Source organism: Dendrobates tinctorius, unplaced genomic scaffold (assembly GCF_039654945.1).
Source record: "Dendrobates tinctorius isolate UK_male_01 unplaced genomic scaffold, ASM3965494v1 ptg000160l, whole genome shotgun sequence".
In the NCBI taxonomy this organism is placed as follows: domain Eukaryota; kingdom Metazoa; phylum Chordata; class Amphibia; order Anura; family Dendrobatidae; genus Dendrobates; species Dendrobates tinctorius.
Window position 1 is genome coordinate 24,692,193 of NW_027361827.1, and position 26,632 is coordinate 24,718,824.

A 26,632-nucleotide genomic window follows, 5' to 3' on the forward strand; every position below is an offset into this window, starting at 1 on the left:
AAAGACAAGCCAGGCAAAACCTAAAGGAGGAAAACCTCAGACTTTTCCCTCATCCTGACTCATGCCCTCTGGAAGACACCCCACTTGTAGGCGGACGACTGCTACTCTTTCAGCAGGTCTGGCTGCCTAATACAGAAGACAAGTGGGTCAAGGAAATAGTGTCTTCAGGATACAAAATCGAGTTTACTACCAGCCCACCGCACAGGTTTTTTCCCTCTGTCCCTCCAAAATCCCCGCTCAAAGCTCAGGCCTTCCGTCAAGCGGTTTCTTTCCTCCTGCGAGCAGGAGTCATAGTGCCAGTCCCAGCAGAAGAGCGCTTCCGAGGGTTCTACTCCAACCTGTTCGTGGTGCCCAAGAAGGGAGGCAGCGTCCGACCCATACTAGACCTCAAGCAACTCAACAAGTATGTTCGAGTTCGTCACTTCCGCATGGAATCCCTCCAGTCAATCGTTGCGTCTATGGAAAAAGGAGAATATCTTGCCTCCATAGACATACAGGACGCATACCTGCATATACCGATTGCTCCCGCCCATCAGAGGTTTCTCAGATTCGCAATCAACCAAGACCATTACCAGTTTGTAGCCCTCCCGTTCGGTCTCGCCACGGCTCCCAGAACATTTACAAAGGTCATGGCAGCTACCATGGACGTTCTGCACTCCAGAGGCATAGTAGTCGTTCCATACCTGGACGACCTTCTCATCAAGGCCCCCACCCTCAAGGACTGCGAGGTCAACGTTTTGATCACGATCGACACTCTGACGCGCCTGAGATGGTTAGTCAATTTACAGAAGTCCTCGACTACCCCGAGTCAGTCTCTGACCTTCCTGGGGATGCTATTCGACACCTCCAAGGGTCTGGTGATCCTCCCCAGGGACAAGGCACTGGCTGTCTGTCTGGGAGTTCACATACTCCTCCGCAAGTCCCCCAGATCTCTCCGGTATGCCATGAGAGTACTTGGCAGGATGGCAGCAGCAATGGAGGCGGTACCATTTGCCCAGTTTCACCTCAGACCCCTTCAACTGGCCATCCTCAAGTCCTGGGACAGGAATCCGTTCTCCCTCGACAGGGAGTTCCGGTTATCAGCAAACACCAGGAGGTCCCTGCACTGGTGGCTCAAGTCAATCTCGCTTGCAAGGGGAAAATCCTTTCTCTCCGGTCAATGGAAGGTTTTGACCACCTACGCAAGCCTTACGGGTTGGGGCGCGGTGCACCTACATCAGAGCGCAAGGCAGGTGGTCACCAAGGGAATCGACCATGCCCATCAACATCCTGGAAATTCGGGCCATCTTCCTGGCGTTGAAAGCCTTCCATCACTTGCTGGCAGACTCTCATATCAGAGTACAGTCGGACAATGCCACGGCAGTGGCATACGTGAACCATCAAGGCGGCACCCGCAGCATCCAGGCAATGACCGAAGTAACGCGTATCCTACAATGGGCGGAGGCTGCAAGGTCGGTACTCTCCGCGGTCCACATTCCAGGTGTGGACAACTGGGAAGCCGACTATCTCAGCCGACAAGGAATGGACTCGGGGGAATGGTCTCTCCATCCCGAAGTCTTCTGTCAGATCTGTCATCGTTGGGGGACCCCGGACGTGGATCTGATGGCATCCCATCTCAAGGCCAAGGTTCCCAATTTCATGGCCAGGACGCGAGATCCGCGGTCGCTCCGAGCAGATGTCCTGGTTCAGGACTGGACCCAGTTCCAGCTTCTGTACATTTTTCCACCCCTCCCCCTGATCTCCAGAGTCCTGAGGAAGATCAAACAAGAGGGTGTTCCCACCATTCTGATCGCTCCAGACTGGCTCAGGCGTACATGGTACGCCGACGTCGTGCAACTCACAGCAGACGCCCCCTGGCGTCTCCCCACACGTCCCGACTTCCTGTCACAAGGCCCGTTCTTCCACCAGAACTCAGGGGCTCTCAATTTGACGGCGTGGCCATTGAGACCTGGATTTTGACCCAAGCAGGTTTTTCACCGGACGTTGTTAAAACCATGATCAGGGCTCGAAAGCCAACTCCAGCCAGGATTTACTATCGTACCTGGAAGATTTTCTTCACATGGTGCGACTCTCGTGGGCAGATTCCACTTCCCCATTCTCTTCCAAAGGTCCTCGGTTGCCTTCAGTCAGGCCTGGACGCCGGGCTATCCCTGGGCTCGCTGAAGAGCCAGGTGTCAGCGCTCTCAGTGCTCTTTCAGAGGCGTATTGCTAACAAGCCGCAAGTGAAGACTTTTCTCCAAGGGGTTTCCCGATTGGTTTCCTCCTACAAACGTCCGTTGGAGACGTGGGATCTCAACCTGGTCTTGACAGCACTACAGTCACCTCCTTTTGAACCCCTTAGGGTGGTCTCACTCCGCTTTCTATCACAGAAAGTGGTTTTTCCTGGTGGCAATCACCTCACTACGCAGGGCGCCTGAACTTTCAGCTCTTTTCCTGCAGACAACCCTTCCTGGTTTTTCACCAGGACAAGGTGGTTCTCCGTACAGTACCATCCTTCCTTCCGAAGGTCGTGTCCAGCTTCCACCTCAATGAGGAAATATCACTACTGTCTCTTTGCCCGGCTCCCGTTCATAGGGTAGAGAAGGCTCTGCATACGCTTGACCTTGTCAGGGCATTGCGTATTTACGTGTCTAGGACTGCTCCCTTCTGGAAGCCTGATTCACTTTTCCTTCTTCCAGAAGGCGTTCGCAAGGGCCTACCGGCTTCCAAAGCCACCCTTGCTAAGTGGATCAAGTCCACCATTCAAGAGGCTTACCGCCTCAACAATTCTCCCCTTCCGGCCGGTATCACGGCACACTGTACGCGGGCGGTAGGGGCCTCTTGGGCCATTCGGCATCAAGCCTCAGCACATCAAGTGTGTAAGGCAGCCACTTGGACTAGCCTGCACACATTTACAAAACACTACAGAGTGCATACCCAGTCCTCAGCGGATCCGAGCCTGGGTAGACGGGTCCTGCAGGCGGCAGTACCCCAAGTCTAGAGGACTGTCAGCACAATATTCGTCCACTGCTTCCCACCCAGGGACTGCTTTGGGACGTCCCACGGTTCTGTGTCCCCCAATAAGGCGACAGAGTAAAGGAGATTTTTGTGTACTCACCGTAAAATCTCTTTCTCTTAGCCTTTAATTGGGGGACACAGCTCCCACCCTGTTGCCCTTGCGGGCCGTTGTTACGGTTGGGTTCTCATTGTTGTTTGAGCCTGTTTATAGTAGCCTTTTTTTACAGGCATGGTTATGTTTCTGGTATATTCCTCCTAATGCTTTTGCACAAAACTGGAGAAGGCTGACGCTGTCCAGGGGTGTATACTGCAGAGGAGGAGCCAAAGTTAATCTTTTTCAGATTATGCATAGTGTCGCCTCCTAGTGGACAGCAGCATAACACCCACGGTTCTGTGTCCCCCAATTAAAGGCTAAGAGAAAGAGATTTTACGGTGAGTACACAAAAATCTCCTTTTTCATAGGCAGTTTGTTCAAAAACATTGCAATTATGCTAGAATATTAGATTACTGGAAAATAACAATGACTGCAATTCATATAGGTAATTTAGAGAAAATATGTGGAAATAGTTTTTGCATAATAATTTGGAACACAGTGTAGAGAATCCTTTACAGTTATCTCAAGATGGATAAATCGTTACGCCCACAGTTTCTCCTTCGTAACATTCCTCCCATTTTACCCAATATGTCTTATCCTCTGCAATCAGTAATGTTACATGTAATGACTTTGGCTTGTGTAATGAAATCTAGCAGTCTTGAACAACCAGTTCCTCCATCTCTTCTGGCTAAAATCACAAACTGATAAGATTACTTGCTATGTGCTCTCACTCTCTCTCTGTGCACATCCTCAGTCACTGTAAACTTCATGAGGCTTTCTTGCCACACCCATCATAACATCACTGCAGAACTCACTGCAGATCAAGCACAGACAGAAAATCTACAAGGTGATCACATAGCAGGAAGTAAGGAGCTTCCGGTCACATGACAATATGACAGCTCAGGAACAGAGCAACATTATAATGTTTCCTCATTTCTTATAGGCTTTACAGTGCTTGAATAATGTTTCTGCCTGGAAAATCCTCTTTAACCTCTTATTCGCTAGTGTCATAATAGTAGGATGCTTGCAGGAGTCCTTAAAAGACCAGTATTTCACTGTTGTGGCTCTCATTTTTATGGGCACTAACATGAGCATACGCCTTCAACAGCAAGATCATGGCTGTAGCACACAGTGTGTGTACATAAACCCTATAAAAACTTTATTAATGACTAATAACTACACACTTTCCCTACGTGCAAAAAGAAACATACGGTAATCAATAAAAGTCAGACCAATGTTTGATCTGATAGTTTTCTATATAACATTTCTATTGTGACATACAGAAATAGTGCTAACTGCTGTTGCTTCAAAAACATCCAGCAACTAGAGGGGTTAACAGTCACCAAAGACAGGGAGTGGTTAGCAGAGCCCCAGGGGGATTATGGGAAACTTGTTTACATTCTGGCAGCAGCTGAAAGGGATGAGTTGCGTATGATCTGTCTCTAAAATATGTTCAGGCAAGTGAACCATAGGGACACAGGATTCCATTACATAGTGGAGCTGGGCTAATCCCTATACTGCTACTGGAGAAAGTCTATCAGGAAGATAAGTACGATAAGAAGTTGTGTTACAGGAATAATCTCCCTCAGCAAACCCTCCCCCCTCCATCTCACTGTGCTAGAAGAAATACTGTGTACTGCTGTGCCTTTGTAGAGTCTTGATCTGTGCTGAACTGTGCTAACAAAAGAGACTGTTAGTCAGTGTGCTTCTAAGAAGCAGCTGTACTGTTATAAAGCCTGTGCTTAAGAGACTTGAATTGTACTGAATGTACTGTGACATTAAAATATGTTCATGAGGACTCTCTTAGTTGTATCAGTGTGAGAAAGGATCCATCTTGTGCCTAATTAAGCTGCAGTACATGGTCACCCTGAGTAACAGTTCTCCCAGAGTTCCAAAGAATTCATGAGACCTGTTCCATCCCTATCTGAACCTAGTGGCGTGCACGTAACACTATTACTGTGTTAGGTACGCCAGGTTCTACCTTGAACCAAAATAGTCCTCACCAGTTCAGTACCAAGCAAGGGCTGTTGTGAGCTCATTTTCGGATTTGCTTCTGGTGAGGGTTATGGAGCTGGCTGTGCTGACAGAGGAGTAGTGAGTTCTCTATCTCGACTCCCTCTGTTGGTGAAGGGAGGTAATGAAGCTGATCTAAATGGCAGAGACCGGCCACCTGAGGAGGAGGACTGCGATTGGACATCAGGAGTTTCTGATTGGATTTAAGGCAGCCGACTCCCTAGTTTCTTGCTGGTGATTTTTCCTGACTCTGGCTCCTGGTTTCCAGTTTGGTTCCTGCCTTCCTAAAGCTAAGTTTTCTCTGCTATTGTTCATATGAGTTTTTGTGTTCAGCCAGTCCTGGCTGGGACTGGGCTGAATCCCCATTTTTGTCTCTGATCAGTTGATCTCTTTTGCTCTGTCTTCAGAATATACCTGAGTGCTGATATAGTGATTTGAAGTCTAGCGACTTCAGGGCCTTTTTCTCTCAGACATGTTGGACATTCTTTTTGGCAGGGTTTTTTGTGTGATTGCAGACAGCAGCTTTTCTTTCCTGTCCTTTCTAGTTAGCGAGGGCCCCATCGTTTGCTCAGCCTATCTTTGTACCTGTGTCTGTGTTTTCATCTTGTTTCACTGACCATACATGTTGGGGACTGTCTATTGCTTTGGGGTCTGCTCTGGGGCAGTTTAGATTTTCCCTTTCTTTCTTTAGGCTTATATAGTTCTCCGGCCGTGACGCGGCGTCTAGGACCACCGTAGGTACGCTCCACGGCTACTGCTAGTTGTTGTGGATAGGATCAGGGGTCTGCAATCCGCTAGTTACCAACCTCTCCGGTTTTCTGGGCTTAGCTTGCTTTTTGTTATTTCCTCCTCAGTGACTCATTCATAACAAAGGGCAGTGCATGAGTTAGTGAACACTTGCCAGACTAATACTGCATTAGAAGGTTTGTATGACCAGATCAATACTGGATTAGAAGACCAATTGACCAGTTTGATACTAGAATAATTATATGTATGCAAATATATTGAAACGCATAATCAGACTATTAATGAATTAGAGGATTGTATGTAGCAGACACACCATAGTACCGGATTAGAAAAATATACAAGATCCACCTTATGAAATGATGCCACCTTGATTAGTCTGCAAAGCCAAATTAATGTTGGATTAAGAAGTACACATATTGCTCCCAAAAAAAGACAGACTAGTACTGGAGAAAAAATATTTGCGTTAACCAAACCATGAAACCGGGTAGGTACTGAATTATAGAGGTGTACATATATATCATGACAGTGTTTGTGATATGATATATATACTCAGATTGATATAGCATTAAGCACATATAATACCCTAGGTGGTACCATATGACTTATTTGTCCCTGAGATGCCCTAAATTGACTCTGCCTGTCAGCGGAGGTTGCCACCCTAGTTTACAAGGTTTTGGTGCCCCCACTCCATGGCGGCTCCACCTAAATGCACCTATTTGTCCCTGTTATAATGCATTCTAATAGGACATCATATACTAGACATAGGTCAGCTATCTAGTTAGGAAACATATATGGTAGAGCAGTGTATATGATAAAAGAAAATGATACTTATCAATGTGATATCTCACAGGACTCAACGCATTTCCCCAAAGAGGTTCTTCTGGAGGCCCAGTTTGTATGAGGTATAGATGCTCAGTTAATCATAGATCCATGTGGCATGTAGCACACAGCCAGGGTTTTGCTGCAATTGACGGGATCTGAGATAACTGTGATCATGGATGTTTGTATAACCCCTAAGAAGTTTTATTGCAACATAACCAGTTGTCTTGGCAGTTGGGGTGTAGAATGGCAGACTTGGGGGCCATTATGATTAGGCAGGGCCTTTATAGGATACAGACAAAATGCACATAAGTATCAGTGTATTATAAAAGCAAAATGGTACTAAAAGTAAAAACAAAAATAATTTGTTTTTTTTATTGCCGTAATCATCATAGAGAAATAACTAGAGAATTTACTAGAGAAATAATATAACCAGTGGTTATTCTCCTAATTATGGACCTTAGTATTTAGTTTGCGGTGTCTTCTCTACCATGGCACGATTATAAACGGTGGTGCGTGATATTTTAATGCTGTTTCCTTTACTTTTTCAGATAGTTAAACGTTCTTTAGAAGTCTGGGGTACTGAAGAGGCTTTAGAAGAAGCAAAAGAAGTTCGGCAAGAAAACAAAGATAAAATGAAGCAGAAAAAATTTGACAAGAAAGTAAAGGGTAAAGTACCAAAATATGCCTTATTTTATTCTGTAAAATTATGTTACCGTATACATAAGTATTATGTTACTTAGTTGCAGAAGCATTCCAGTTAAAATAATTGTCTTAACCCCTTAACGACCGCTGATACGCCTTTTTACGACAGCAGTTAAAGGTACTTATTCGTCAGCGACGCTTTTTAACCACGCCGAGAAATGTGTATAGCGCCCCCAGCGTCGTAATTTCTCCGGGTCTTGGCTACATGAGAACATGATTTGGATAAATTTTTACCGACCCCAGTGTTGCGATCACCATAATTCACGGAATAACTGCGACCGCAAGAAGAAGAAAGTCAGATTTCCCATTTATTTCTCTCTCCTCTGATGTGATCTAACACATCATACGATAGAGAAATGGGGTCCCCCCCCCCCGTCCCTCTGGCTGTTTCCCCCGGCCCTTGGCGTCTTATTCTGGGAAAAAAATGGCGGGCGCATGCGCAGTGCCTCCTGCCTCCAATAGGAGATTTAGCCCATTGGTTCATTTTGATCACTGTGGTAGACCCTATCACAATGATCAAAATAAAAAAAAAGAATAGTAAATCAAACCCCCCTTTATCACCCTCTTGGGTAAAAATGATAAAATAAAAAAGTGTATTTATTTCCATTAGAGTTAGGCTTATAGATGGGGTTATAGCTATGGTTAGGGTTAAGGTTGGGGTTATAGCTAGGGTTACGGCTAGGGTCAGGGTTGTGTTGGGGTTAGGGTTGTGGTTATGGTTAGGATTAGGGGTGTGTTGGGGTTATGGTTGGAGTTAGGACTGTGTTAGGGTTGGAGTTAGAATTAGGGGGTTTCCACTGTTTAGGTACATGAAGGGATCTCCAAACGCGACATGGCGCCGGCAATTGATTCCAGCCAATTTTGGGTTCAAAAAGTTAAACGGTGCTCCCTTCCTTCTGAGCCGTGCCATGCGCCCAAACAGTGGCTTTCCACACATACGGGGTATCGGCGTACTCAGAAGAAATTGCACAACAAATTTTGTGGTCCATTTTCTCCTGATACCCTTGTGAAAATAAAGTTTGGTTCCAAAGTAAATTTTTTGTGAAAAAAGGAAAATGTTCATTTTTTTTCCTTCCGCATTGCTTTAGTTCTCATGAAGCACCTGAAGGGTTAATAAATTTCTTGAATGTGGTTTTGCACGCCTGGAGGGGTGCAGTTTTTAGAATGGTGTCACTTTTGGTCACCTTTGGATATTTTCTGTCATATTGACCCCCTAAAGTCACTTTAAATGTGAGGTGGTTCCTAAAAAGAAAAAAATGGTTTTGTAAATTTTGTTGGAAAAATGAGAAATCGCTGGGCAACTTATAATATCCTATATATTTATATATCCGTGGTTGGTCTGGAAAGTTGAATGGATTACAGCAGAACATGAGCGGTGTTTTATACTTTTACTCATATTACAGTTCTGCTACTCACCAGAACTGTCACTCTAGGTAGCATGCCCTGCTAGAAATCAGGAAGGAAGGAGACTATGGAGTTGTGAGCTGCTCAAGAGGGAACTTCAGAAAACCAGTTAACCCCCAGGTCATTTTCCGTTTTTGCATTTGTTTTTTGCTCCCCAGAGCCATAATTTTTTTTATTTTTTTTTTCCGTCAATATGGCCATGTGCAGGCTTGTTTTTTACGGACATAGTTGTACTTTTGAATGACACCATTGGTTTTACCATATAGTGTACTGGAAAGCGTGAAAAAAAAATTTCAAGTGCAGTGAAATTGCACTGAAAAGGACCATTCCACAATTGTTAGGGGGCTTTTTTTTTTTTCTTTTTTTTTTTTTTTTTAGATCATGTTCATCAAATGTTAAAGCGGACCTGCCATTATGATTCTTCAGGTCATTACGAGTTTGTAGATACCAAACATGTATAGGTTCTTTTTTATTTAAGTGGTGAAACAAAAATCCAAAATTTGTATAAAAAAAAAAAAAAAAAAAAAAAAAAATTGTCATTTATTAAGACCTGTAGCATCTCCATTTTTCGTGATCTGGGGCTGTGTAAGTGATTATTGTTTGAGTGGCGAACAGACATTTTTTAAACTAATTTGGTGTAGATACGATGTTTTGATCGACCATTATTGCATTTTAATGCAATGTTGCGACGACCCAAAAAAAGGTAATTCTGGCGTTTTAACTTTTTTTTTTTTTTCTCGGGCGATTCTAAATGAGGCGATACCAAATATGTGTATTTTTTAAGTTTTTAATTTTTATTTTGAATGGGGGTGATTTAAACTTCTTTTGTATTTAATATTTATAAAAGCTTTTTTTTTTATACTTTACACTTGCTTAAATAGTCTCCATGGGAGACTAGAAGCTGTGATCATCCCATCGCTTAAGCTGCACAGTCTGTGTAGCAGAAATGCTCACTTGCGATGTCATACCTACCCGTCAATGACACCCACGGGGGTCACTTGCAGTCCTTGGGTTGTCATGCCAACTCATTGGCGACCCGCAGTTGTGACTGCGGATGGGCGGGATTAGTGACGCGCTTCTGGGGCGATTGTGTTAAATGTCGCTGTCCGAGATTGACAGCAGCATTTAACAGGATAACAACCGCGGGTTTGTGATTCCACTTGCAGCTGTTAGTGGCACATGTTAGCTAATGAAATCAGCTGATGTGTGCCGGAAAAGATGTGGACCCGGCGTCGGAGCCCACATCACATCAAAGGGGGGTGACACAACATGCAACGTTCATGTACGGCGCATGTCGCAAAGGTGTTATATAACTGTTCGCATCCACAATGTTAGTAGCGTTGTCATAGAAAATATTAAAAATCCTTCAGGTCCCTCATATCCCCCCCTCCCTTTTTAGTCTTTTTTTTCTCTTCGCCACGACAGCACCCACTGAGAGAGGGGATCCGCCCCTAGGAAGAGGAAACCTACAGAGAGATAAATGGGGCTGTCCCCCTCGCTCCCTCAGTTTGGTTTCCTGTTCCTAGGAAGGAACCCAGAGAGAAGAGGATTCATAGCCTGGTAGCCGCCCGCGGCACTATATGAGCAACGGGGGCCCCAGAGCTGGAAGCAGCGACAGGGGATCCAGATATGGGAATCCCGCCTCTGCTGGTAATGCGGGTGAGGCTGTGGGGAAGGCTGCCTGGCTCAAAGAAGGGGTGCAGTGGAACAGCACCAGAAGTTTTTTCCTTCAGCTGCATTACTGAGCGCGGCACTGCGTCGGGGAGACCCCCCCCCCCCCCCCAGGAGACGCGAGGCCGGGGAAGAAAGATGGATCCCTAGGCTCACGCAGGATGCTGATGTGCCTGGAGCGCTAAAAGAGAGAATGGACATACCAGATGGTGAGCAGCGGTATGTCCTTCCGGCATCGCTGGGGTAGCGTCGGGTGGCGCGTGGCATCCGGAGGAGGTGAGCAATCTGACGCCAGTATGCAGAGACCAGGCGGCCCGGAAGTGAAGGAGGAACTTCCGGGATGAGGGGGAAACATCGCGAGATCGCCAGGCGCAACCGTGCATGCGCAGTCAAGAGAAAAGATGGGGAAAAAAAAAAAGATGGGGAAAAAAAAAAAGAGGAAACCGGAAAGCTGCATAAAAGCATCATCCAGAGGCATACCGGTGCGCAGCTATGTCGTCAACAAACAACCCGGTTTCGCTCCAGGAGGTGCAGCCAGGGAAATCCCCACAGGGCAGCACGAGGACAAGCTGAGAATACCAGAAGAAGCAGCAGCTCCAGGAGGGGTACTAGCGAACGCTCAGGGCAGAGCGAACCCTCGGAGAAGAAGCGGAGAAAGTCATCTCGCGCCTCACCTCGGCCTGAGTCTCGAACCCCGCAGCCGGTATTAAGCTGACGAACTTCACGTGTGAGTGTTGGAGTCAAGCTCTTAGCTGATGGCGTCCTTTCTTTGTCTTTGTACCCTTAGGCTAAGAGAATGGAGAAAACTAAAAACAGGGAATGTGCATTATGCTTCCAGCCCCTCCCAGATGGTCACAATAAGAGGTTGTGTAAAACCTGTATTCAACAGACGGTACGAGAGGAATCCCCGTGTGAAAAGGAGGATATCTGAGCAATAATCAGGGAAGAGTTGCGAGCCCTAGGGGGTCCCAGTACTCAAAAGGTTCAGAACCCTGTTAGAGGGATAACCTCACCAGCCTCCGGATCACCTTCGGAAGTTGGGGATTCGGACTTGGATAGGTCTCAAGAGTACCTAACCTCAGATGAGGAAGAGCAGGCTTGCTTTCCCATGGACAGTATGAATAATCTAGTTAAGTCCGTACGAAATACCATGGGGCTATCTGATGTTAAGGGGCCCAAGACCCCACAGGAGATAATGTTTGCGGGTATCTCCCAAAAGAAAGGCAAAGCCTTCCCAGTAGTACCGGCAATTAAAGATCTGGTAAAAAGGGAGTGGGAGAAGCAGGGGCAGAGAACCTTTATCTCCTTAGCGTCCAAATGGAAATATCCGTTCGATGACTAGTTAGCATCTTGGTCAAGAAGCCCCTAAGGTAGATGCGGCAGTGGCCTCCACCTCCCGGCGATCTTCCCTGCCTGTAGAGGATACAGGGACATTATCGGATCCACTGGACCGTAAGGCGGATACCTTCCTCAAACGGTCTTGGGAGACATGTGCAGGTGCCTTCAAACTGGCTATAGCAGCCACATGCATGGCAAGGTCCATGGTAATATGGCTAGATGAATTAGAGGAGAAGATAAAAAGCGGAGCATCCAGAGAGAGGCTCCAGGCATCTATACCCCTGATCAAGGGCGCAGCCGCCTTTTTATCAGACGCCTCAGCTGACTCCCTCCGACTATCTGGCAGAGCAGCAGGGTTAAGCAACGCAGCCCGGAGGGCCTTGTGGTTGAAAGGGTGGAGAGGTGATGTACAGACAAAGACTTAAGTTATGCATTGTCAGGGTAAGTAACTGTTTGGCGCACAGTTGGACGAGATCCTAACGAAAGCAGGAGAAAGGAAGAAGGGATTCCCTAGCCCGTATATTCCCTTTAACAGGAGAGCCTTCAGGAAGCCTCCATATGGTAAAAAGAAGGATTTCAGACAAGACCGCTGGGGCAATAAAGATCCCAAGCAGAGAGGCAACTTATTTGGGAAACGCCCCTTTAGGTCGGGGGACAGGGTCCGGTAAAGATAAAGCACCGGTAGGTGGCAGGTTATTAAGATACAGCAACCAATGGGGAAAAATAACGTCCAACTCCTGGGCCATTAATATTGTGTCATCAGGCCTAAGGCTAGAGTTTATTCGGTATCCACCGAAGTCCTTCCTATTGACTTCCTTAAAGTCCCCAACGCAGCAGAAAGCGTTAGAAAAGGAGATAACGACACTCTTGTCTAAGCAGGTACTAATAGAGGTACCAAAAGACGAATGGGGAACGGGATTTTATTCTCCCCTATTTTTAGTTCCTAAACCGGATGGCTCCTTTAGAAACAATAATTAATTTAAAAAAGCTCAATACCTTCCTGAGGCTACGGTCCTTTAAAATGGAATCAATAAGATCAACACTAAAACTCAATTTCCTAGATGCTATATGGCAGTTTTTGACCTAAAAGACGCCCATTACCATCTCCCTATATGCATAGAGCATCAAAGATACCTACGAGTGGCAGTCTCGTTAGAGGACCGAATACAGCATTTTCAGTTCACGGCAATGCCGTTCGGATTGTCCATGGCACCCCGTGTTTTTACCAAGCTAATGCTGGAGGTGATGTCATATTTAAGACTAAAAGACACCTTAATAATTCCGTACTTGGATGACCTACTCATAGTAGGAAGTTCGGTTTCCCAATGCGAGAGTAGGTTTGCTGATAGTATCTCATCCCTACAGAGACTAGGCTGGCTGATCAACTGGGAAAAATCCAGACTGAATCCAGTAACCTGTCAGACGTTCCTGGGCCTCCAAATAGACTCTGTAAGTCAAAAATGCTTGCTACCAGAATCTAAAATGCAAGCTATAGTTAACAAGGTACGGAAAGCAGGTAATAAGAACATGATGTCCTTAAGAGAAGGCATGTCGTTATTGGGGTCCCTAATATCATGCATTCCGGCGGTACTGTGGGCCCAACTCTACTCCAGGAGATTGCAGTGGAGCGTGCTACGTGAAGCAGATAGACTGCAGGGCAGGTTGGAGGGGAGAATATCACTATCACCAGTAGTAGTGAGTAAGTAGTAGTAAGTAATCAGCTCCTTGGAGTGGTGGTTGAACCCAGACATTTTAACGAGAGGTGTTCCGTGGTGGATTGTCCCTTCCAGAATAATCACCACAGACGCTGGCCCCATAGGGTGGGGGGCCCATCTAGGAAAAGATATGATGCAGGGTCAGTGGTCCAAACTCGAAGCAGAAACCTCGTCCAATATGAAGGAACTAACAGCTATATATCAGGCTATATCTAAATTCCTTCCGCAGCTAAAAGGCACCCACATGAGAGTCCAGACAGACAATACCACCGCAGTGGCATACATAAACCGGCAAGGAGGTACGCGATCTGGTCCGCTCATGTCTATCGCGGAAAAGATTCTACGAATGGCCGAATCACATCTCCGTTCCCTATCCGCTATCCACATCAGAGGAGCAGACAACTCCAGGGCGGACTATCTCAGCCGCCAGACTTTACACCAGGGAGAGTGGGTCCTCAGCCGGCACATCTTCGAGATGATAGCGGCCAGATGGGGCAGACCAGACATAGATCTGTTCGCGACAAGAGCCAACAGACGCGTAGAAAAGTTCGCTTCGCTATACAGAGCAGACAGGCCAGACGTGCTCGATGCCCTCCAAACATCCTGGACATTCTGGATCGCATATGCCTTCCCTCCAATGGTGCTGTTACCAACAGTGGTCAGGAAGATACGGGAGGAAGGGGCGAGAATCATCTTGATAGCCTCTTTTTGGCCCAAGAGGCTGTGGTTTTCATGGTTGAGAGCAATGTCAATTGCCGACCCATGGATCCTTCCTCTACACCAGGACCTTCTGTCACAGGGACCCTGCCATCATCCCCGGGTCAGATCCCTGCACCTAGCGGCATGGAATTTGAAAGGGGGTTACTGAAGTTGAGAGGATTTTCAAATAATCTTATCAACACGCTACTTCAGAGTAGGAAGCAATCCACAACAAAGATTTATGTGAAAATATGGAAAAAACTTTAACCTTTCACACGGCAAAATTTTCTAGCGAGGTACCCATTAGAGCTATTCTAGAATTCCTGCAGAAGGGCCGAGAATTGAAACTTTCGGTGAACACCCTTAAAGTCCATGTATCGGCTCTAGGAGCCTTATATAACCACAATGGGGCAGGAAATAGATGGGTTGCCAGATTTATTTCAGCCTGTCATCGAGCAACACCAGTCCACATCCCTCAGCTACCAACATGGAACCTTAGCTTGGTCTTGGACGCCTTCACTCAGGCTCCATTTGAACCCATACACTTGGCATCAATAAAATGCCTTTCATTAAAGATGGCTCTACTAGTAGCCCTAGTCTCGGCAAGGAGAGTAGGAGATCTCCAAGCCTTGTCAGTGGACCCCCCCCATTCCTCTTAATTAACCAGGACAAGCTAGTGTTAAAGACAGACCCGTCTTATCTTCCTAAGCATGTTTCTACCTTTCATAGATCCCAGGAGGTGTGCCTTCCCTCATTCTATGAGAACCCGGTAACGCCAGAGGAGATTAGATTCCATACCTTAGATGTGAAGAGAGTAGTTCTAGCCTACATAGATAGAACCAGTCCCTGGTGGCAGAGCAGGGATCTTTTTATCTCCTTCCAGGGTAACAAGAAGGGGTCTAAAGTTACCAGAGGCACGCTGTCCCGGTGGATCAGAGACGCGATCACGATGGCATATTCAGCGAAAGGAGAAGACCCCCCCCCCCCCCACGGGGTATAAAGGCGCACTCTACTCAAGCCATATCATCCTCCTGGGCAGAAAGAGCGAACGTCCCAATAGAGCTAATATGTAAGCGGCAACTTGGTCGTCTCCATCTACATTTTATAGCCACTATTGACTAGACCTATCTTCCTCAGATGACTTAAGTTTTGGTAGATCGGTCCTTAGCACGGTGTGCCCTCCCAGGTGATTATCTCTGAAAATCTCTCAGTGGGTGCTGTCGTGGCGAAGAGAAAAAACCGGATTACTTACCGGTAATACTCTTTTGTGGAGTCCATGACAGCACCCGTTCATTTCCCTCCCTTAAAATTAAAGAGTAGTACACGTGGTTCTCCTTGGTGGTGGGAAAACAAGATTTAAGAATTAGTATATAAATATAATAGAAAAAGTACATATATGTATGGATATTTATAAATATGTATATAGGCAAAATTGTCTAAAACATGGCGGCTCCTCCTTGTTCTCTGTAATCCAAACTGAGGGAGCGAGGGGGACCGCACCCATTTATCTCTCTGTAGGTTTCCTGTTCCTGGGGTGGATCCCCTCTCTCAGTGGGTGCTGTCGTGGACTCTACAAAAGAGTATTACCGGTAAGTAATCCGGTTTTCTCTACCATTTGTCATGAGGAGACAGGGGTTAGTACTTCATGCTGACTTTATGTACAATGCAGTGTCCAGAGATGTGAAGCAAATTAATTAAAATGCGAGGATTCCTCTTTATGCTCAGGTGTCTGAAGAGGATGTGTATCGTCCACAGAGAGAAAGACAGGAAAAGGTTATTAGGATCTCAGTGGATCAAAGGAAGATGTGACACCCGTTACAAATGGCTATGGTCACTGCAGTTATAATACACCAGCAGACAGTATGTCTCTGGGAGAAAACATAGAATATTGGAATTTTTATACATCCGAAATTGAGACGTACATTGTCGGCACTGGGATAACTAGGCAAAAATGCACATTTTTTTTCTCAATTATAACCCCAACAAAAAAGTCCCAAATCCATAGGTGCCATATAACCACCAGCAGCTAGGCCATGTTTGGTGTCTAAGCTTAGATAAAATCCTGATACAGGGGGGCGTGGCCTGGATGCCAGTTGCATGAGTTGAATGCTCCTTCCCTGAGACCCTGCAAAGCGACAATTTCAGCGTCTTTCCTGCATATTAATCAACCCACCCGGCTGCCCGAATCCTCACTGATCACTGGCAAGATGACATGGGGTAAGAGAAATCTCAAAAACCAAAGCAAATTGGAGATTTTCTTCAACAGGGGTACCAGGCAAGATGGCCCCTCAGTAAGCAGAGTCTCCTGCTCCTCGGGAGAGTCCCCCTCTCCACTGCCCCTGAGCCCAGCAAAGACCACCGCTGCGGAGCAGGATGAGGCAACACCAACCTCACCTTATTTCCGGGGTCCGGGTCCATCACCAGGATCTAGATTTTCCCCACTTGCGGAGGGACACGAGGGAAATGTAGTTCCAGCAGGCCGGCGGATAGATATGCAGCAATGCACACCTCCCCTGCACTCCCAGAATAACAAGAGAGATGTTGCAGAGAAAGGGGATTCTGGAGGGGACAATTGTAAATCTCTTGCAGTATTACAGCAACTTCCTACAACAGATCTCCCTGCTTCAGGAACTTTAATTACAGATATGCTGATGGATTTTAGCACCGCAATGCTAAAGGACTTTTCTTTAATGTTTAAAACCTGTTACATCTCATATTCAGGAAGTGGAGGAGAGCGTGTCCCATGTGGAGGAAAAAATGGGAGAATTTGCATCTTCCCATAACAACCTTATTGACTCTCACAATGACATGGCAGAAGACATAGAAGCCATATATAATAAACTTGTGGACTTGGAGGATCGTAACCGCAGGAACAACCTGAAATTAAGGGGTGTACCAGAAACCACCACACCCTCTGAGCTGAGGGGTTATGTGTAAGATTTAATCCAAGCGGTGGTGCCCTCCTGTTCACCATATGAACTAATTATTGATCGAGCGCACAGAGTATCTCGCCCAAGCCACTTACTAGTCACTGTTCCGAGGGATATTGTTGTATGCATTAATTGCTATCATATTAAAGAGGAACTTCTGTCTTATTCCAGAAAGGATCTCTACCCTCACCTTTCCACCAAATCAAAATTTATGCTGATCTCTCGGCAGAGACACTGCGCTTCCGCAGTCTAATGAATCCCATCACTGCAGCCCTCAGAGAATCTCAGGTGGCATACAGGTGGGGGTACCCCAAGAAATTGCTCATTAACAACAAAGGATCGTGGCATACTGTCTCTTCCTCTTTCATGTGAAGAGATTTGCTTCGTACCAGGGATATACAAGTGCAGGAACAACCTCAGAAAAAAAGAGAGCCGCCTGTAAGGGCAGAGGAGACGTGGCAGAAAGTCCTCCCAAAAAGAAACAGGCGCTGAAGATATAATCATTATCTATATTATACTATCTTTTAACAAGGGTGGCATCCTGACTGGTTGGTGTGGACAGTGATATACCCCCCAGCGGATTTCCTACTCCCGCGTTTTGTGGACCGAAGTGCAGTCCTCGGTCTGTTTCATGACTTTACTTCTGATTTTATTAGTTTGCATTGTGTTTGGTTTTTGTTTTTTTTCTATCCTTTGGCATACCTGTGGTTTATTCGGGTCCAGCATTTTTCTGCTTTGCAAGGAATTCTGACAGGTGTAATGGGCAACCCATTAGTCATACTAGCATTTGTATGTTTACAATATGGTTATTACAATATGCTCACTTAATATTAGAGGCCTAAACAGCCCTCATAAAAGATCTTATATGTGGAAAGAGGCGGTCGCAGCTAAATGTGAGGTGTTTTGTGCTCAGGAGATGCACTTATTGGAGAAAGACTCCCACAGACTGTCTCATCGGCTCTTTCCATATGTGGTCCAATCTAATTTCTCGAAAAAAAAGAGAGGGGTGATGTTAGCTATCAAGGGGTTTGTTGCTTTCTCCTCGACTTATCTAGAACTTGACCCTGCAGGTCGATACCTCATACAAGTGGGCACCATAAATGTTTTATATATTATAGCCGTCATTTATGCTCCAAACCAAGCGCAGACTAGATTTATCAAAAAATTATTAACTAGAATCAATAAGGTTAAACAGGGCCACGTAATCATATGTGGGGATTTTAATAGTGTTTTTGATAATTCTCTGGACTCTTCCACCCCAACCTCCAGGGGGTCGCCTGTTCTCCCCCCCCCTTAGCCTTTCGGGAGGACCTATATGACATATGGAGGGTTCCTCATACATGTGAGAAGGACTATACCTACTGTTCACAGGTACATCACTCCTACTCCCGGATAGACCTATTCTTGGTTAGCAGTTCTCTCCTTAATATTGTCAACACATCTGAAATAGGTATAATAACTTGGTCGGATCACGCCCCCATAAAGATGTCTATTCGGGAAGAATCTGAGTACCCCCTTTACTCCCTGTGAAAAATGAAGCCCTTTATTCTAACCCCCCCCCCCCCCCCCATTTAGTGGCACAAACAAAACTAGCTCTTATAGAATACTTTGAGCTCAATGCGGACTCGGTCACTAATTACTTTCATGTATGGAATGCCCATAAAGCGTTTATCAGGGGCCACTTTATTAAAATAAGCCATATTCTTAAAACACAAAGAGAAAAACGCTTATCAGACCTTACAGCATCGATCAGTTCACTGGAATACATGAATAAAAGAGCCCCATCCTCTGCCCAAATGTGTAAACTACGTGATCTCCGACTGGAATTGCGGGAATTACTCTTACACAATTATGAAAAAAATCTTATCACCAAAGCCCATTACTACTCCCAAAATAATAAAGCGGGTAAACTGCTAGCATCCAGAGTGAAAATTAAAACTTCTAAAACTAAGATCCCCTTTTTGAGGAACTTATCTCCCGATTCTAAGATATACACTCCTCGGGAAATCGCCAATAAATTTTAAGGATTACTATGCTTCTTTGTATAACTTAGATCCAAGAGCAGACCTCCATGGCCCAACAGCCCCTGATACAAATCTGTTTTTGTCAAGCATTAATCTCCCAACTCTTGCACCAGACCAGTTAGAAATCTTAAACGCACCTTTGACGGAGACTGAATTGACCAAAGTGATTAACTCTCTCCCAGAGGCGAAGGCCCCAGGCCCGGACGGTCTTACAAACTTGTACTATAAAGCTTGCCAGGAGACCTTAGTCCCACACTTATGCAAAACCCTACAATTAGCAGCAAATGAAGGGAGCTTCCCAAAAGAAATGCTGACAGCTACTGTGATCACACTCCCAAAACAGGGAAAGCCACCGGAGGTGCCCCAAAACCTCCGCTCGATTTCATTGTTAAACACTGATGTCAAAATGTATGCTCTGAAATTGTATTGCTCTGAGATTGGCACCTATCATTCCTTCCCTTATTAACCCAGACTAGGCTGGTTTTGTGCAAGGGCGGACTGCAGATGACAACACCAGGAAAGTAATTGATTTGATAGATGTAATAAATAGAAGGGGAACACCAGCAGTGATAGTGGCCTTAGACACCGAGAAGGCATTCGACCGAGTGAGATGGTCGTTTGTCTTCTCGGTTCTGGAGCGTATGGGGTTTGGGGGTCGGGTGCTGACTGCTATTAAAGCTCTGTATTCTGCTCCGTCGGCCAGGATTTTTGTGAATGATACCATGTCAGAGACATTCCCCATTACAAATGGCACTAGGCATGGGTGTCCTCTCTCCCCCATAGTGTTCATTTTAGCTTTAGAACCACTTGCCAAAGCAATTAGACGAAGTCCAGATATCTGGGGCATAGAGGTGGGGAAACAATCTCATTGCATCACGTTGTATGCTGATGATGTGATATTGACATTAGCACGCCCCCTGGAGTCTTTGCCGGCAGCTCTAGAGATTATTGAAAAATTTGGCCTCCTATCTTACTACAAAATTAATGAGAATAAATCTCAAATTCTGCCCCTTAACATACCATTACCGCAGTTGAAACGCCTTAAGGCCAATATGAGGATGGACTGGCAGATGGAGCAAATTTCATACCTGGGAACGTTGGTAACATCATCCTCCACTAATTTGTACAAAGCCAATTACCTCCCCCTACTAGCAGATATTGAGAATGAGATGAGCAGACTCCAGAAATTTGAAGTCTCCTGGGTGGGTCGTATTGCACTGTTTAAGATGTTATTACTGCCCAAAATGTTATATTTATTTCGCACGGTGCCGATATCACCTCCGAAGGTGTTTTTTTTTCAACGCTCTCATAAGCTTCTGAATGCCTTCATCTGGGGAGGAAAGCAGCCTCGGTTGTCGAGACATTTGTTGCAACGCACAAAGCTAGTGGGGGTGTGGGACTCCCTAATGTGAACGATTACTATATAGCAACTCAACTCAGCCGGTTGAAGAACTGGTGGAATCGCGACCCCCCCAAGTAGGTGGTCCCAAATAGAGGCACATTTTGCACCCTCACATGATCTCAGGGCGGTGCTATGGGCAGCTGTGGTTGACCCACGGAACCTGGGGCCCTCCTTCCATTGACTAAGCACTCCCTGTCTAATTGGCTTCAGGTTCACTCCTCCACTCAGACACACATCCCTGCATTGCCTCTCGAGGCACCTTTAGAACTTCTGGAGGTGTTATCAGAGGACCTTGACCTGTACCATTGGAAGATAGGCGGGATCACGGTATTAAGCGATATAGTTGAAGATCACACTCTTTTACCTTTTGCCCAGTTGAAAAACAGGTTTGGCTTGACCTTTAAAGAACATTTCTCATATCTCCGGGTACAATACATTTTAAAGAAATATCTAAACTTCCCATATAGGGTTAATAGTGATATTATTAGGACCCTCTCATCTTCCTCATCCCTAGATATGGGCTTGAGACCCCTTTATGATTCCTTGGGACATAAGAGCAGATTTGTAAAATCTATACCCTTCATTTCTTGGGAAAAAGACCTCGTTAAAGCCATACCTGACAAGGACTGGTTAAGAGCAATTAAATTGGCAGGACGGACGTTTAGATGTGCATCCCACTTTGAATCACACTTGAAGCTGATACTCCGCTGGTATTTTACTCCCGCGAAGCTCCATTCCATGTTTCCCAACACCTCACACATATGTTGGCGAAACGGTAATCAGGTGGGGTCCTTATATCATATTTTGGGATTGTCCACTTATAACTTCTTTGTGGGATCACGCCTTTAGACTTATTTTTTACTTGTAGTGGGACAGATCGTCCAACCGTCTCCCGAGGTGGCGCTCCTCCTCTTAAACATACATGCATTCCCCCCGTGCTCTAGAGTGGTAACGGCTCATATTGTGTTAACGACAAGACTCCTGTTAGCTAAACAGTGGAAAAAAGATGTTATTCCTAAGAAAGAGGCCATTGCTCAAGCAGTTAATACCACGTTTATTTTTGAAAAAATGCTAGCCCACAAAAATAACGCCTTACAGAAGTTCACCAGGGATTGGCAGGCTTGGGAAACCACACAGTTAGCGTGTCACAGTTGAACCAGTCAAATAAAGGCTGGAGGAGGGCCCTGGGTGGGAGAGGGTTAAGACCGGAGCTCTTTGTTTATACTGCAATGGTTGCATAATTACAGATTTATGTTACTTTGACCTGTGTTGTACATTTGTGATAATGTTGTATTATAGTATTTTCAATAAAAACAAATTAAAAAAAAAATCCTGATACAGAAGATGACATCAGTCTCAAACTTCTGTGATCGCAATATGAGGAGTTATTCCATAAATTAGAATTTCCTAAAATCATGAGGGACTGAGACCAGCCCACAACCGAGCCCTTGTGAGGTCATCAAAAGGGGGTGTGTGGGTGGGACTCAAGGTCTGATATAATGATAATTGGGACTGATCTTTTATCGGGAATGCAGGGACCCAGTTTATTGACGGCCAAATCGAAGCGCTCACCTTCAGTTATACTGAATCTGTGATTGTTGTAGTAAGTTCTCCTGTTAATCCCTTTTATTTTCTGTAATTGTTTGTGCTGTATTGTTTTGTCCTCCTTGTAAAATATTTTGTAGAATTTTTCATTAACATTGCCTCATTTTGGATTAAATGTAAAATTTAATAGTTCTGTTCCTTCTGTTCTGTAAACTACGCCTTGAAGGCATAAGCTACCGTAACGATGTCTAATCGACCAAGACAGATTAGTGGTAGCAAGTAGTCTGGGGTTATTGGAGAGTTAGTGGTGGCCATACCAGGGTGTATACACATATTCCATGTGTTGGAATCCGGAGGTGTATATGCCATACGCTCACCGTTAATTTCCCGATTGCCAAATGGTGCGAACAGCCTGTGGCCTTCTATGTTGATTGTCGGCCAATCATGTAATTGTCCATACAATATGGGGAAGCAGAGAGCTGTTTGCTTCAAAGATCACAAAAGGTGGTACTCGTAACCTTCCTGGCCTGTAATATCAGGAATTTTTGGGATTAAGAAAGTCCTGACAATATAATATCCCTGATAAGCGAGATGACCTTGCATCAACACATACCTGTGTGCACTTATCTTGACAGGTGTACTTTGATGTGACGTCATTGCCATGTCTTTCACTTCTGTGAAAGTGAATGTTGGACGACCCATTATGTTTAGCTGCAGAACGTACTTTTTTTTTTTTCTTGTACCTCCCAAAAATATTTGTCTAGAACCATGAAATCCAACATCCGATCCTTCTTTTGCCTGAATTATTTCAGGACACCAGTTTTCACATCAGCTAATGAGCCTGTCCTGATATTTATCAAATGTGTTATACCTTAATCTTCTATAACTTGAGAATAGTGATATAACCCATCTATTTTACAGAACTTCGTCGTGCTGTAAGGAGCAGTTTATGGAAAAAAGATGTTGGTGGCCATCAACACGAATATGGGCCAGAGGAACATGTTGAAGAGGATATGTATAAGAAGACTTGCACAACTTGTGGTCATGAATTAAATTATGAGAAAATGTGAATTTCTTGGAAAATTAACTTTTTACATTTGAAATATATATGAATTTGCACTAAGTTTTACTGCTTATGTAGCATACTCACTTTTTGGGGGCTGGGAACTATGAAGAACGGATTTAGAAGACTTGATGAGTACTCAGGCTGTGATTAATCATGACCGACATTGTTCACGCCAATTTTTCATCAGTGAATTTCAATGATGGAAAGATAAATTGCGATGTGCTGTCCATAATTTTTGCAGAATATAATATATAAAGGGGGATTGAAATAACCAAGCCTTCAGGAAAGACAAACCAATAGTATAGTAAACCTGAGGCTAAGAATGAGTTTTCAAATGATGCAATTTTATTCTTATCATTAAATGTCAGTCACACAGAAAGCCAACGTTTCGGCCGAATCAGCCTTTATCAAGGATATTTATATAGATAAGCCACTGATGGCGGTGCCGGCAGCTCCTAGTCGGAAAAAAGGGTGACAGATTCCTTTTAATGTTCGGAGGTTCAGGAGGAGAAAGAGAAAATGAATTTTCCAGATCCAAAGTCCGGGTCCCGATTGCTTTCAATGAGGTGACCGAGGGTACCAGAACCTGAACTCCCACAGGTCTGCCCATCCCGAAAGATAACACAAATTTACTCATGGAAAGAAGTAGCATGTCCAACATCCAATGTGTGAGTAATAAATAAAACAATATTATAATAAATATGACATGCTGGTTGTTGTAATGTAACTAATAATTAGGGAGGGACAAATCATCATTAACGGATACATAGAAAAGATGAAGATCAATAGTTCCAAGTATATGTGAAAAATGCAAAAACTTATTGAATAGAAAAATCAGGGTAAGAGAAACAGGAGATATATACACACATGTGAAGGGAAAAAGCATGGACCCACAAAGCAAGTGCATGGACATATGTTTATACAATGTATCACATCAGCAAGGATGATATATAAATATAACCCATAGTCAAATACCTTATGTGGACACACGGGGGTCAGTGGGTGCTCTCATCCAGTGGCCCAGCTGCCTTTAGAAAGACCCCATGGACCAGCCCACTGAATGCCCGCTCTGCTTTACTGTGGGCAGAATACCACTCAGACAACACAGGGTGAGGATAAAACAGTGCGGCATTTATTGACTCAACATACAATATATAGAACAGTCCCAGCAAATACCCAATATGGTGCCAATTACAGAGTCTCACCCACTGGTTCGCCGGGATTAGAGAGGTTGCGACTTTGGGGCTTCCAGGGTCGACTACCCCCACCAGTGGCACCCCGCTTTTGGCGGGCACCCACATAGAGGAGGTAACAACAAGCTTAAGAAGTGGACAGTCCGTTGAGGTACATGGCCAGGTGACCGGATTGTCCCAAACTGGCTTTTATGAATGTCTACATGGGGCTAGGTGACCAGAGGATCCCAACCTGGCTTCTCCGCTCCGAACGTCTCCATGGGTCAGATGACTGGAAGGTCCTAACCTGGCTTTACCCAAATGTCTCCATAGGTTCAGTAATGGTCAATAGAGCAGATCTGTATTCCTTCAGCTAGGGGCGTAGTCCCTTAAGCTGGCACCCTATAGAATCTCATCTGTATTCTTCTTGATGGGACCTCTTCTTTAGAGTCCCTGTGCATAAGGATATAGGTCCCTTTTATACCCACATCAGGCCATCATCCACAGGTCACGGGTGGAGGAGAGGTGGGATGAGATTAACTCATTGAGTATTTAATCAATCTGCATAGTTTGTCCTTCACTGTTTGTAGATCAACAAGCAACATGGACTTGGCAAACATCATTGTTCAATGACCTTGTGTCCCTGTCCTTCAATAATGGCAACACAATAAATTGTAGGAGTTGATATAATAGGTAAATGGCAATCATTCAACAATTCACAAACCAATTCAAGAGTCGACATTCAGAATTATATGAACAGTGGCCTATGTCCCTGGGCCTACTAAAATATACGGGTGCATCTCAAAAAAATTAGAATATCATCAAAAAGTTATTTTTTTTCAGTTCTGCAAGGCAAAAAGTGAAACTCCTAAATTATATAGCGTCATTACAGAGTGATCTATTTCAAGTGTTTATTTCTGTTAATGTTGATGATTATGGCTTACAGCCAATGAAAACCCAAAAGTCATTATCTCAGTAAACTAGAATACTTTATAACACCAGCTTGAAAAATGATTTTAAAATCCGAAATGTTGGCCTACTGAAATGTATATTCAGTAAATGCACTCAATACTTGGTCGGGCCTCCTTTTGCATCAATTACTGCATCAATGCGGCGTGGCATGGAGGCGATCAGCCTGTGGCACTGCTGAGGTGTTATGAAAGCCCAGGTTGCTTTGATAGCAGCCTTCAGCTCATCTGCATTGTTGGGTCTGGTGTCTCTCATCTTCCTCTTGACAATACCCCAGAGATTCTCTATGGTCAGGTGAGTTTGCTGGCCAATCAAGCACAGTGATACTGTTGTGTGGACAGGTGCCAAGTTCTGCTGGAGAATGAAATTTCCATCTCCAAAAAGCTTGTCGGCAGAGAGAAGCATGAAGTGCTTTAACATTTCCTGGTAGACGGCTGAGCTGACTTTGATTTTGATAAAACACAGTGGACCTACACCATCAGATGACATGGCTCCCCAAACCATCAGATTGTGGAAATCACACAAGTTGCTTTCAAGTATTTCATTAACCCTTCAGGTGCTTTTCAGGTATTAATGCAAACAGGAATGAAAAAGTTCATTTTTACCATTTAAATTTTGATAACTTCTTCACGGGCCGCTATAACCGCCAAATGCTAATGCCATTATTTGGCCATGAACTGCCACGGTAAACATTAGGACTACATAATAAAGAACCCAGGAGGGCACCACGAAATAAGAATAGGGATACACCTGCAATCAGTAAATAGGAGAGCATAAATAATACGAAGAGAAAGCTACTGAACAAAGAACGCAGGGATCACCGCAATGCATAAATTTTATTAGGTACATACAGACAAAATCCATATAAAAACATTTAAAAGTCATAAAGATGACAAACACAAGAAACACCCCAAAATGGCTCTTAATAAAGCTCTAAAAAGCTCCCCACTAAGAGCAGAAATGAATACAATAAAGCCCCCTTCACACATAGCGAGATCGCTAGTGATATCGCTAAAGCGTCACCGATTTTGTGACGCAACAGCGATAACGGTAGCGATCTCGCTACATGTGACACTTACCTGCGGCCCGGCTCCCCGCTGGATATCGCGCGAGAACGGGATGGTCCATTTCTCGTCGGCTTCCTGCTGTCACCAACGAGCGACTCCATGGACGCGGGCGGAAGACGTTACCCTCGCTGCGTGTGACAGGTAAGAGACGACCCCTGACCGCTGCTGCATCGCTGGTGAGATCTGCCTGTGTGGCAGCTCACTAGCGACCACTTAGCGATGTACCAGCGATCCTGACCGGGTCATATCGTTGTC

The 26,632-nt window shown here is 45.0% G+C and overlaps 1 protein-coding gene across 9 annotated transcripts in view; it reads left to right on the plus strand.

The window, feature by feature from the left end:
* XPA (XPA, DNA damage recognition and repair factor) overlaps positions 1–23,226 on the plus strand; it is a 153,514-nt gene extending 130,288 nt beyond the window's left edge. For all 9 annotated transcript variants that reach the window (XM_073549726.1, XM_073549723.1, XM_073549725.1 and 6 more), the window contains 2 exons: positions 7,222–7,339; positions 23,025–23,226. In XM_073549726.1, the coding sequence (XP_073405827.1) occupies positions 7,222–7,339; positions 23,025–23,173 (267 nt within the window). In that variant the 3' untranslated portion in view covers positions 23,174–23,226. The remainder of the gene's footprint in view (positions 1–7,221; positions 7,340–23,024) is intronic.
* Positions 23,227–26,632: the final 3,406 nt, after the last annotated feature.